The sequence below is a fragment of the Wyeomyia smithii genome, chromosome 3, assembly GCF_029784165.1.
Source record: "Wyeomyia smithii strain HCP4-BCI-WySm-NY-G18 chromosome 3, ASM2978416v1, whole genome shotgun sequence".
NCBI lineage: Eukaryota > Metazoa > Arthropoda > Insecta > Diptera > Culicidae > Wyeomyia > Wyeomyia smithii.
The window spans coordinates 73,963,188-73,977,406 of NC_073696.1; the positions used below are offsets into that span (position 1 = coordinate 73,963,188).

Below are 14,219 nucleotides of genomic sequence, written 5' to 3' on the forward strand. Positions count from 1 at the left end.
AATAATAATCAATGAGTAGCAGTCACTAATACACTTGACGTGAGAAATAAAGTGTCGGTATATGATACATATTCTGATTTCAATATATTCGCAGTACAACTGTTGCGTTATGCGTTTCACACGTTTATTGTGCGATTTCTTTGCAACATTTGTGCGAACCGGGAAGACATAACGATTGTACAAGACTTCAACTTTTGCGTGTGCCAAGGGCACGATGATCCTCCACGATTCGTGGACCACGAGAATGGTCCATGTTTCTTGGCCGTAGAAGACTAGCGGTTTGATAAGTGTTTTGTGGATAATCAAGAATGTTTGCATGATCTTCTTTTACACGGATTATTCTTACACGCCTTTTATGCGCGGTTTCTCGAAATAACACGTTTTTTTGCACGAAAAGCGTCCCTTGTGCAAAAAAAAAAATCGGGTGTAAGCGCGATTCCCGGTTATTATGCGTCTTTTTATCTCTGCTAGTATCATTGTTGGCGATCACTAGTTAGCCCGAATACACAAACTCATCTACCACCTCGATTTAGTTATTGTGGCGCCAGCACTAAATTAAAGTTCGGAAGTCGGACTTCCGACTTCCGAACTTTCTTCCGACTTCACAAACACATAGAGCAACTGCGTGTTCACACAACATGAACTGCGGGAATGATTGCAATGTATTTGTTTCTGTAAGCCGGACTGACAGCGCAGTGGCGGCTGAGATGGTTGCAGTGTTGCGAGAACAACAAAAATAAGCATCGGAAGTGAGCCTGACTGCCAGTTTATCAGCGACGTTTTGATGATTTTTATTTAAATGCACAATACTGTCAATTAGAATGATGCAAGGCTACCGATGTCTTCTCTCGATAGGGATACCATCCGTCCTGATTTAGCAGGACATGTCCTGATTTTGAGATCAATTTGGAGCGTCCTGATTTAATTTCCATATTTTAGCATTTGTCCTGATTTTTCTGAATGATGCCGGATATTCAAAAAGAAAGCAAACTGTTCATTACTTTTATCTTGACTCCGGGAAGAAACGAACTTATTTCGAACGATTTTTTTCTTTGGTTGAATCTTAATGAGAGAAATTGTCTAGTCGTTGAAATCGTTAAACGTTTTTTGACAATTAAGTTTATTTCAAACAGTTTACTAATTACATTTTTCAAGGTATCTAGTAACGCCTAATAAATCAAAGTTGCGAAATTGAATCGTTCGAGAAATACGTTAAATATGAGGTTTTTGGTAGGGGTGGGCGAAACGGCTCTTTTGCAAGAGCGGCTCTGAACCGCTCAAAGAACCGTGGCTCTTTTTCGTGAGCCGTTCGTTCTTTCGCTCTTTTCTAAGAACCGGTTCATATGAACGGCTCGTGAGCCGTTCGCCCATCCCTAGTTTTTGGCGTATTTTGAAGTGCAAATCTCAAATTACGTGTTTTATTTATTGATACCTCAAAAAATAACAATAGCTTAGAACAATTTTTGCTGGAAAAAATTGTCCTGATTTTTAACTCCGACGAAATGGTAACCCTATCTCTCGAGCCTCTACTACTCATGTATTTTATCTTTGAAGTTTTCATGATTGGCCTCTGCTCTAAGTCAACGTCCCAAAGCTGCGTGTCATAACATTAATGTCGTCGGCGAAGCCAAGTAACTGACCGTACTTCCTAATGATCGTACTAATCGCAAACATAAAAGCCCATTTCCTGCCGCAACCCTGTTCGTGATTCGAAAGGACTCGAGAGCGTCTCCGAAACTCGCATTGCACGCATCACTCCATCCATCATCGCTCTAACCAATCGCGTAATTTTGGTCGGAAACCCGTGTTAGTGGATAATTTGCTATAGCTGATCTCGTTTGATACGTCGCTTAGAAGCCGTTGATTAGGTGGTGCGTGGTTACGTTGTACTCGCGGCATTTCTAGAGTACTTGCCGCAGTGCAAAGATCTGGTCCGTGGTGACGCGGGCCCCCATTAATCCCACCGGTTCGCTCCACGAATTCCTGATCCTCCCAGATCCTGACAATCCCCCAGTGTAGCGCTCTAGCCAGTGCTTCACCACCGTGTTTCAGAAGCTCGCTTGGTGATTGGTCACTGCCACGAATTTGTTGTTTTTCAACCTGCCGATTTTCTCCTGAATCTCTTGGAGGCTTGGCACCGCTAACCTAACATCGTCGTTGAGATACTCGTCGTAGTATTGTTTCCACCTTTCGATCAGCTCACAGTCGCTCGTCAAGGGATTTTCTTCCAGGTCGCGACACATATCGGCTTGTGGTACGTAGCCTCTGCGTGAGCTGTTCTGTTTCTCGTAGAACTTACGGTTATCGTTAACGCAGTATAGGCTTCACGATCTCGTTTCCCCTGTTGGCGCTTTTTGCTTCAAAGAACTGAGTTATGCCTGGTCCACGCATGTTTGTGCGAACGTTGATAATATCGGAGAAAAGTCCCGGAGAAAACATGGTCGATTTGATTTTCTGTACGTTGGTCGGGTGATTTACAGGTTGCTACCATACCACGTGAGGTGGCAAAGCTTTGACTCGCACCATCTTGGTGAACAGACGCTCGGATTGACAAAGCATTCCGTGTACCGTCGAAATATGGTTTACGCGCCAAAGATGACGCGTAAACGTTCTGAAGACACGTTTTAAATCCTTTCTGGAGCAATTGCATGATTTGCAAGTATTTTATAAAATTATGATCAAATTCGAATGTTCAAATATGTCCTTGTTCTGTAACTGTATTCCGCATGTCTTAGAACTAACGAAGCCTGACAGAGCGCAGTTTACGCTGCATTGAAACGGTGTTAATTTCTGATTATTTGATGCTATGAAAGATTCAATACTTACGTAATTTGTCACTGAATTAAAACTAGAGTTATCAACAGAAGCTTTTGAACGAATTCTTAGATTTCACTGATTCGTATCGCCCAGCATGAAACGTGATATGGTACTTCGATTGATTGGATACCAACGTAATAACTGGCTAAAAAAACTCAAAGAGACTGAACGAACAAGGTTTGTCACGCTGTTAGCAGTTCGATTGTTGTAACTCACAACCAGAATTGAAAAGCCTACTTTCAAATGTGTGAATCTATAGAAAGAACTCCAGTTGTTTCCAGATTACAAAAGGCTCTTGCCAAAGATCATACCGTTGAGCTTGGCAATCTAAAGCGTCATGACGGAATCTATACTAGTGGTCCTCGTGATACCTTAAATCTAATGATGGAAACGCATTTTCTCGGTTCTATTGAAAAGATGGATTCAGCCATCTCTGATTTAGTTAAAATTTGTTCTACGCAGACTATCTCTGGGTCTACTAGAACGGAAAGTACTGTATCAGGTGTGGCGGATGAAATTTTTACGAGAACCAGGGTGGAAAGTGCTATGAGATCCTTTGAGCCTTTCAAGTCTGCAAGTGTAGATGGAATATTTCCAGCATTGCTTCTAAAAGGTGAAGCAATACTGATTCCTTCTCTCATTGAGATTTTCAAGGCCAGTTAAGGTTAAATCATATTCCATCAAAATGGAGGGTAATAAGAGTAATCTTCATACCTAAAACTGGGAAGCGTGATAAGACGCATCCTAAATCATTCAGACCCATTAGTCTTTCTTCGGTTTGTTGAATACAATGGAAAAAATGCTGAATGAATTCATTCATACATCTTACATGCAAACAAAACCGCTTTCAAAGTTCCAGTTTGCCTATCAAACTGGAAAATCCACTATTACAGCGCTTCATACGCTGGTTATGAAAATTGAAGTCACTTTCAGCTAAAGAAATTGCTCTGTGCTCTTTCTTGGACATTGAAGGTGCTTTTGATAACGCGTCCTATTCTTCAATGTCTAGTGTAATGAGGAAAAAAGGATTTCACACAAGTATTGTTGACTGGATTCATACCATGCTTGCAAAAAGAGAAATCACTTCTGAGTTGGGAGGTTCGTCTATTACGATAAGGGCAACAAAAGGATGTCCGCAAGGAGGAGTTCTTTCGCCACTTATGTGGTCTTTGGTGGTGGACGATCTTCTCAAAAGCTTAGAAGCAAAAGGTTTCGAAGTTGTGGGCTTTGCAGATGACATAGTCATCTTGGTAAGAGGAAAGTTTGACAACATAGTTTCGGAAAGAATGCAGGAGGCTCTGAAGTATACCCAGTCTTGGTGTATAAAGGAGGGTCTCAGCATTAATCCGTCAAAAGCTGTAATCGTACCTTTCACTAGAAAGAGGAAATTCAATCTAAAAACTCTCCAGCTTGGAGGAGTAGAAATTCCATTCAGTGAACAGGTTAAATACTTAGAAGTATTCTGTGGTGATTTTTTCTTCTACATCCTGAACGCGTCCTTGCGCTGCAAACTTCGTCGAAAGAATGGTTTTCCCGACTCCGCTTTCACACGATCATTCCGATTTCCTCCAGTAAATTTCATGGTGTATTGGCCCTGACGACTCTGTTGATATTGGTTTGGTTTTTACTTGCGAAAGTGAAGGAGGGAAATATTTTTGCTTTTGTTTTCACACATAAATTGACAATTGCATATGAGAATTCGCGTAGGTGCGGACAGCCTTAAAAATCTCTTTTACTTGTGTCAGGGCCAATATATGTTGCATGAATTTAGCTGCACTCTAATAATTTCTTGAGTGATTATAAAATATATCTAAATCGATTTATCTTTTTGGATGTTCATTGCCCTTGTTTGTGTATTTAATTGGTTATCTCGACTCATATCCCACATTATCCGCCTTGTCTACTGTCAATAAAATAATGTGCAGATAAATTAATCATTAGCTTTTATAGATTTTCTCCGTTACTTCATTGACGCATGTCGGTCTTTGCAACTACTATTCCGATGAACATTTCCGCAGAGTAATGGTGTAAGAATAAAATACGGAGTACAAACCAGTACAGATATTTCAAATTCGTTATATAGATCATAGACACTTTTAATGTGAAAAGTTTATGCATTAATTTGACGTCATTGTGTCTTGTTGTTGTTTATTCAGCAGGTCTATATATATTAGTCAGCCTATAGGATAGAGAGAAGACGTAGAACTCACCGTTATGGTAACTGTCACACCAAAACGGCGGGTTCCCCCGCCAAAATAAGCTTTGCGATGTTATTTTGCGTGACTTTTTCAATATTATATGTTTAGGGACCCAAACACATCTCACGTAACAGGAATTAAACCGTATGGCAGTAAAGCGTATATCAAACATGTTTAAATTTAATATGTGTTAGAGTCACATTCCGATTCGGAACTTGACCTTCTGTTTACTATACACAGACTTCGCAGCTAACCGTTGAGTGTACAGGACAATTGCGGGGCTAGCGCTACGATCCTACTAACACTAACAGTCTGTCCCGAGTCAAGACTCGAACCTACGATGAATGGCTTGTTAGGCCAGCATCGTACCTCGAGAGCTGGGGTTCGAAAAACATTAACAATTCTTTTTTTTTAAATTGTACTTGCACACAAGTTGTTACGTAAACTAGCAAGTCCCTTTTTTCATCGCAACTTGATTGCAATACTTTGCGTCAAAACTTTCGAAACTTTAAAGGCCTTCCAGCCGTTTTGGTGTGAGCTTAATGGAAGTGAGTGTCATGGCGTCTCTCTTTTCTATAGGCTTTCTACTCCTAACGGAGCAAAGCAAATAAGATAGAGATGCCAGCTAGCTGAATAAAACACTCTTTGTCAGTCATAACCAGAGTTGTCAGGTATTTTGTTTGACAAATTTATATTATAGACACTATATATATTGATGATCTGAGAACAAACTCATGCGTAAAAGTCTCTCTAACACGAGCGGTCAACGGGGAAATTATTCCGGGACCCCTTAGCCCAAGGCCAGACATGCACAACAACCACTCGAAAGCATAACAGGCGGGAAACAAAGTGAAGACCTTTTGTTTTTGCTCGTTATCTTCCAGTGTATCTTGAAGTTATATCTAGGGATACCATCCGTCCTGATTTAGCAGGACATGTCCTGATTTTGAAGTCCTATTTTGACGTCCTGATTTATTTTTTATAATTTAGTATTTGTCCTGATTTTCTTGAGATTATTAACTTTGTTGTGTGGCAAGAATTTTTCAGAATTGTTCAATAAGTGTTTTCGATTCCGATTCGAAATTTTTCATTGGTTGAATCTCACAAGAGTAAAGACGAATTTCTCACGCGTTGAACGTTAACATTAGGCATCTGGCATTTGTTAAGTTTAAGTTGAAACAGTTAACGTGTGTTGAATTTCTAAAGTATCTACTAATGCGTAATAATTCAAAGTGGTTTGATGAAAGTCGATCGTCAGAGATACACTTTGATTTTTTTACTAGGTGTTTTTCTAAATGGATTTTCGAATTAACGGCTTTTTCAAGCGGATTCTTAAATCGAAGGATTTTTTTATTAACACCTTCTTCCCGGAGGTACGTATCCCCGCGTAATAAAAACTGAGTAAATCAAATATTACGTGTTATATTTGCTCATACTTCGAAGAATAGAATGACTTCAAATTTGTGCCCAGAAAAGGTGTCCTGATTTCTTACTTCGACCAGATGGTATCCCTAGTTATATCACAATTATCTGCCTGAAATATTTGTCCCTAGACTTCAACACCCAAATGCAATCGCTAGTTGCGTTCCGCAAATCCGCTCTTTCGTCGATACTTTTTTTTTACTTACCGCCCTTCAGCCTGTTTGTTTCGCCCTTCCGAAGTTTTTTTTTATTGCCTACTGCTCTTACGTTGTTATTTTTTTTTGCTTACCGCCCTTCCGTCGGTTTTTTTTTGCCTAACGCCCTTTCGTCGTTTTTTTTGCCTGCCGCCCTTCCGTCGGCTTTTTTTTTTGCTTGCCGCCCTTCTGCCGGTTTTTGCCGTCCTTCCAATGTTTTCTTTTTTTTTGCTTACCGCCCTTCCGTCGTTTTTTTATTGCCTACCGCCCTTCTGTCGGTTTTTTTACTGCCTACCGCCCTTCCGTCGGTTTTTTTTTGCCTACCGCCCTTCCGTCGGTTTTTTTATTGCCTACCGCCCTTCCGTCGGTTTTTTTTATTGTGTACTGCCCTTCCGTCGGGTTTTTTTGCTAACCGCCCTTCCGTCGGTTCGAAATCGATTGAGCAAGGGAAAAAATATCGATTTAAAACATCGATGAATCGACCTGCAAAATCGATTTTACGAAAAAGGGATTGATCTCGCCCATTGCTACGTCGCAGTCAGAAGGGTGCCAATCCGCTCATCCGTGGGAAGCAAACTTGAAATCAGAAAATAGCCGAATATTGCTTCCATTCGGGTTATTCGCGTTGAAAGAGATTTTGAAGGCTGTTCGCACCTACGTGAACTCTCATATGCAATTGTCAAAATGTGCGTGATGACAAAAGCAAAAATATTTCCTTCCTTCTTTTTCGCATGCAAAAACCAAACAAATATCAGCAACACCGTCAACGCGAATTGGACTCAAAACAGTCACAATTTCATTATTTCCCTCCCCGCACTATCAAAATGGCGACCTCCTTTTTCGGAAATTAAATCACTAAGAAATTTTGTGTCTACAGGAACCACCAAGGATCTTCGAATTATTCAATCACTGATTTTTTTTCACTATTCACCGAATTTCACAGTTTAAGTGTTTTTCTCACCTTCTGGGAGCAACTGCGCCATTGTGGTGATTTTTTCTTCTACATCCTGAACGCGTCCTTGCGCTGCAAACTTCGTCGAAAGAATGGTTTTCCCGACTCCGCTTTCACACGATCATTCCGATTACCTCCAGTAAGTTTCAAGGTGTATTGGCCCTGACGACTCTGTTGATATTGGTTTGGTTTTTACTTGCGAAAGTGAAGGAGGGAAATATTTTTGCTTTTGTTTTCACACATAAATTGACAATTGCAGATCTGAATTCGCGTAGGTGCGGACAGCCTTAAAAATCTCTTTACTTGTGTCAGGGCCAATATATGTTGCATGAATTTAGCTGCACTCTAATAATTTCTTGAGTGATTATAAAATATATCTAAATCGATTTATCTTTTTGGATGTTCATTGCCCTTGTTTGTGTATTTAATTGGTTATCTCGACTAATATCCCACATTATCCTTAATGCCAAGCTTAACTGGAATGCACATCTTGACTATGCAATCAACAAGGCGGTCAGTGCATTATGGTTGTGTTCCAAAACCGTTGGAAGAAAGTGGGGCTTGAGACCAAAAATGGTGATGTGGATATTCACATCGATTATACGTCCAAAACTGACCTACGCTTCGTCAGTATGGTGGCCGAAAACCAAAGAATCCACCGCCAGAACAAAGCTAGATAAAGTTCAACGACTTGCGTGCATTGCTATAACAGAAGCAATGAGCAGCACCCCATCAAAAGCTCTTGATGCAATTCTCCATCTGTTGCCGTTGTACGAATACGTGCAACTAGAAGCAGAAAAGAGTGCATTGAGGCTCAAACGAACAAAAACTATCTTGTCAGGTGATCTTGTGGGTCACCTGACTATACTGGACTTTTTCAAAAGAGGGCCAGTGATGAGTATGAATGGAGACCGGATGGCACCTCAGGATAATCATGATATTCCCTACAAGGTATGCGAAACGTCGCGTACAAACTGGGAAGTCGGAGTTCCTGATGTCCGTCCCGGTTCAACGCTATTTTTCACAGATGGCTCAAAAATAGGTACAAAAACTGGTGCAGGAATCTTCGGCCTTGGAATTATCATTTCAGTGGCAATGGGACACTGGCCAACAGTGTTTCAAGCAGAGATTTTTGCAATCCTTGAATGTGCGTATGTTTGTCTGACTAGGAAATACAAACATGCAAATATTTGTATTTTCTCTGACAGTCAAGCAGCGCTGAAAGCACTTGATGCTTATAAATGTACATCCAAGATTGTCTGGGAATGTATTCTCACATTTCGACAGCTGTGTCAAACAAACTCAGTAAATTTGTATTGGGCTCCAGAACATTGTGGTATTGGTGGGAATGAAAGGGCAGACGAACTTGCAAAACAAGGATCTAACTCACAGTTTATCGGCCCAGAATCTTTCTGCGGTATATCAAACTGTGCAGTGAAAATGGAGCTTAAACGATGGGAGAAACAAAAAGTGATAATCAATTGGTTGGATGTCAAAAAGTGTTCCCAATCTAAAAGATTTATAACACCAAACGAAAACCATTCAAAAAAGCTCCTAGAGCTCAACAAAAGAGCTCTTTGTACATATGTCGGCCTAGTAACGGGGCACTGTCCGAGTAGATATCATTTAAAGAACATTGGCCGGGTTCAGGATGATATCTGTCGCTTTTGTAATACGGAACGCGAGACATCGGAACATCTGCTTTGCAGTTGTGGTGCATTATTTAAACGCAGATCAAGGCTTCTTGGCAGTGGCGTCTTACAGCCCAAAGAGATTTGGTCTTTGAATCCTGGAAAGGTGATAGTTTCATAAACCATATTTTACCTGACTGGGAGCGTGTCGGTGCAGGTACCTGATCACTCACAACAATAGTGGTCATTGTATTTTGCAAAGGGACACGTATAACAATTGAATGGGATATATTACAAAAGTTCACATCAATGGAAAACTTAATCCTAATTCCCTAACAAAAAAAATAATAAATAAAAGCCCATTACTTGCTGTGTATCATAATAATATTTCTCACGATGCCTTCAACGGTTTATAAGAAAAGTATGCCTACAATTGGATGATAATGTTGTTGTAGTAAGCTATCACATCTTCTGTTTTGCAAGTAACGCCCGAGAGCATCAAATCTGTGTAAATTAATGAAAAAATATCAATAGGAAAATGTTGGGTCTAATATGCTTCGCTTTTCACAATTGTGGGTATTGGTCATTTCACATAGAGAAGTATCATGTACGATGTTTTGAATCGAAAGTTCCTTTAGACGCAGTAACAATTTTAAACAATTTAACGAAATCTGTGAGCAATTTTAGCCGAAAAGGAACGTTTGTTTTTTTTGTATTATTATTTGTAACATTCAAAAGTTCTAGGTTGAATGAATCTATAACTCGGTTGTTCATTTAACACGAAGTGTCCTTACTATTGCATGAGTTATACCATTAGTTTTTCTACTTTACATTAAGATCAAGGGACTCCGCCTTCAACCAAGTGCATTATTTTAATTAAAACTTTTATCAGGTATCATTCTAAGAATTTAGTAATCCAACGCCCACTCATTATCGGCGAGGAAAGCATCTACGACCTCCTTCATGGAGTAATTGGAAATCAGTTGATCCTGCGTCAGTTTCACTCTGGTGACGGGATCAAAGTGGCCGACGCGCTGTAAATGCTCCTCGATGTCCTTACGCTCGTAGGTCATACCGGACGGAGTAATAACAGGATCAACCAACAGCTCGAAGCTGATCTTTCCGCACAGATAGTCGGGCACTTCTCGCTTCTGCAAAATTATTATTTCTTGGTATAAGTCAACTCGTTTGAACGTGTAAACCATTATGTTGTCTTACCCTTCGTCTTTCGTCGATCTTTGCAAAAATGTTGTTCAGTTCGGTGGTGTGATTTTCCTAGATTTACAACGAATAAAGGATTATCAAGTTTAGTCCAATGTACAAAGCAAAATGTAAGCCTTACAGATTCACGTTCGATTTCCATAGTTTTTTCACGAGCCGCATCCTCGTTAAGTGTATCGTCTAGTTTGAGTTTGGCTATTCTGTTCTCCATATCCTCACTTATTAATCTGCAAATCAAAACAGCCATATTTTAGTGGTTTATACTGAAAAACTTTATGATTAATCAGTCAAGCATTCGCAGGACTACTGGCTGAAACATATGTGCAATTCGACATTTTTCACCTGTTTAAATAGCTTTGTAGTTCTATTTCTTGACAGATACGCTTTTCCTCTTGTATATTCCAACGTTTTTTTCTCGCCAACCGCAGTTGCGAGGCGATATCGTCTCCGAAGTTCAGCTTCTGTTCCTTGGCTAGGTCGTGTGCCCGCATCAAGTGTTTGATGGCCTCGTCGTACGATTCGAGCTCCATCAGACTAAGACCAAGGAAAAAGTGACCCTTGACCAAGTTGGGATCCATGTCCAACGCGTGCCGACAGTCCATACAGGAAGACTCCCATCGTTTCATTTTGATATGGCAGAGGGCACGATTTGTGAAGTAAAATGCATTGGTCGGATTTTTAATCTAGGATAGAGAGAGTATAACATTACTGTTGATCCCAAATTTTGAGAGCATTTGTGAATTCTGGGATACCAGAGATTTTATCACTTAGATTTTATTGCCGAGAACACAACAGCTGAGAAATTCAGCAAAATGTTCCACAAGTTTACGGCAGAAATTTCAAGAACTTTGGCAAACAAAATGTTAATAGCTGCTGGTTTACGGTAGATCGATATATTCGCTGAATGTTCGTCGAAATATATTGCTGATATTTGTAAAAAAATTCGCCGAACTCGATCAGCTGTTGGAAAGTTTGCCGAGACAAGTTAAGTGTGTAGATCATATACATCAAGTACTGAACTTGGTTTGCCCAAGAAGCTTTAGATCACCTTCAGCTTACTAAGAAATCTGGCTAATTTACATCGTTGGCCTTCGTTTCAATGTCACTACAACTCGGGCAATTTCATTCATAAAAAGTAGAGTACACCATTATGCCACGGAATATTTGTAAACAACAAAACGAATAATCGCGAAAGACGTAAAAATAGTCCAGCTCTTGCTCAACGAAGTTGGGTTTCCCGACATGGCATGAGGGTAAGCTTATCGTCGGTAGTATGTTGCTACGCGCCATATTATACGTTTAGACATTAGAAGGTAACAGTGTTCCAAGCGTACGCTGCCTTTTTAACCAAATACATAGAACAATGCAGCATGCGTTCGGCGTTTCGAACCGTAAGCCCTCGCTGAGGTAATAACCTGTAATAATGGTATCAAAAGGAAACGAAGGAACTGGAATAAATCATTTACCTTTCGGCGCACCGAATGCACTTGTCCCTCTCTTGTGGGTGTCTTTACGTGTATTTAGGTATTCCAGATTCTTTTCCAGTATATTCTGCTCATATGCACTTTGTACCAATATCGTATTTGGATACATAGTAAAATATTTCGGGTAATAAGAAAGTTTGGTGGGTGGCATAAATATTTTGCCTATCCTAATTTTAAAAATTGCTGTTGCTTGAAAAAAACATGTTTTATTCATTTTCAACTTATCATGATGTTAAGTGGGCTGCTTCATATTATTACGAAATTCAAGTGGCATAATGAAGCTCAAATTAACCAATAGGCACAGACCAAAACGGGAAATTTATTTTTTTAAAAGAAAAATGTCATGATCAGTGACTAAAAATGAATCAGATTGCATGTTCGTTAAAAAAAAACTAGTATGTATTTTAAACGATGCGTGTAAGTTCATACGCACTAATATGATTTTGATCTCCTTTTTCATGTTACAAAATTTGTGCATGTTAGAATATTACATCATTAGTATTGATTGTCTCTGACAAACAGCATTGTATAATAGTGCTTCAGTAGATTTTGATAAAAAAAATTCGTCGATATCTACCTATAACCTTGCAGATGATTACTAATGAATGTTTACGTGAAACTACAAAACTTAAGTTGAATTGCGATAATCAATTTACATGCGATAAAGGTAAGTTGCAGACATTGAGCAAGCGAAGAATTTGTAAACATTTGTGACCTGGAAAACTGGAAGTTTATATTTGTTGAAACAATTCAGTGTTGATAAATACTCTTTTTGCGTAGTAGGACTTTCTGTTTTTAGGCTGTGAGCTATATTTTTATTGATATAATAGCAACCTTGAACTGATAAAATACGTTTGCATTGCTTTGCTAGTATTTTTTTTTGTTTCACGGTGACAATAACACCAAAATTATACACTTATCTTTTTCTCAGCGAAATTGCATATGCATACAATGGAATGAAACAATCTCCACACACCTTTTATCAATTTTGTATACATAACACGAGCGACGAGACACACATCCACAAAATTTATATAAATAGTATAAGAAATACTGATACTGAAAGTGAATATTCGTTTTTTGGAGATCTCTACTTACAATTGCTTTTGTGTACAGATTGATGGCATCGTCATACTTTCTGGCTGAAAACATCCGATTACCCTGGTCTTTCAGTTCAACATCGGTCAGGTTGGCCGTCGAATACATATGTTTACTCATTATGTATTATACAAATGTTTTGATGTGAGCTATCCCGAAAAAAGCAAAATTTTCGAAGCGCAGTTACACTCCTGATTAATCGCACTTCCCCCTCACTTTCGACTCCTTCTGACTTTTCATTCGTCGAGGATCATTTACCAAATTACAACGTTGATGAAACTCTTCAGATGACTATTCAAAAAGTTGTTCACCCAATAATCACTAATTAAATTCCTCTTGTGATCGTAAGCACAGATTTCTATTTTTCCTGTAGCAGTTACTCAACTATTTGGAAAACGAAAGGAAAATTACGCCCCACCAATGAAAAAGTACCTACTTTCTTCGCAGTACGACTGTCAGATTTTAACTAAGTGCTTTTTCTTGCAACAACGGACGATTGAAAGCAAAAAATGACAAAACAAAACAAAATATCCAATCAAAATTGTGGCAGTTGCAGAAATTACTGTCAATTGTCAATTGACGAACGTAAGTTCAATGTGAGTAGAAAAGGTGAAGAGTAGCCAAGGTTTTATAGTGGAACTAACAGCGAATTTCTTTATTCCACTGTGTGCGGGCAAAACTGCCGAGGAATAATAAAACGTCATCGCCATTTAAGACGCAAGTAAGAAAGAGATTCCAGATAATTGCTTACGAACTTAGCACGTGCGGTGGTGGGTTAAATCTGACATATTTTACAATGCGCTTCGGGCAGCACGGCAGGTCAAAACTGGGTCAAAATCGAGCGAATAAATAAGGGTTTTGACAGCAGTTAGTGAGCTTCCAGGTCAAAACGAGGTGAACTAGTGGAATAAAGAAATCCGCTATAAAATGGAGTCCCGCATAATCCATAACCGTACACGGTAAGAAAGGGAAACCCATTAATGGGTACTTTTTCAACCATTCCGCCAAAAAGTGAGCCAACCCATTTAGTGGATAAACTCGATTTACCCATTAACGGGTATACCGATTAAACGTCAAAAACTGGGTACAATTTCACTCATTTCGAGAAATGAATTTTCTCAAGGAAATGGGTGAATTTTACCCATTATTAAATAAACGGAAATTTTGTGATTATTACTCAAAAATATGAAAAGAAGTGAGAG

At 39.3% G+C, this 14,219-nt stretch overlaps 1 protein-coding gene across 1 annotated transcript; it reads right to left on the reverse strand.

The window, feature by feature from the left end:
• Window positions 1-9,580: 9,580 nt before the first annotated feature.
• On the reverse strand, window positions 9,581-13,507 carry LOC129729630 (E3 ubiquitin-protein ligase CHIP). Its single transcript, XM_055688347.1, has 5 exons — window positions 13,018-13,507; window positions 10,778-11,118; window positions 10,557-10,662; window positions 10,433-10,489; window positions 9,581-10,365 (listed from the first exon to the last, which is right to left on the reverse strand). Exons 1-5 carry the CDS (start codon window positions 13,135-13,137, stop codon window positions 10,123-10,125), a joined length of 867 nt encoding a protein of 288 aa, XP_055544322.1. The 5' UTR covers window positions 13,138-13,507; the 3' UTR covers window positions 9,581-10,122.
• Window positions 13,508-14,219: the final 712 nt, after the last annotated feature.

Excerpts from the sequence above, each read along its gene's own strand:
- LOC129729630 (XM_055688347.1), bottom strand. The coding sequence starts at position 13,137 with ATGAGTAAACATATGTATTCGACGGCCAACCTGACCGATGTTGAACTG. Across the intron at positions 11,119-13,017 it reads ATCTGTACACAAAAGCAATT|ATTAAAAATCCGACCAATGC; the intron begins GTAAGTAGAGAT and ends TCTCTATCCTAG. Across the intron at positions 10,490-10,556 it reads TGGAAATCGAACGTGAATCT|GAAAATCACACCACCGAACT; the intron begins GTAAGGCTTACA and ends TTGTAAATCTAG.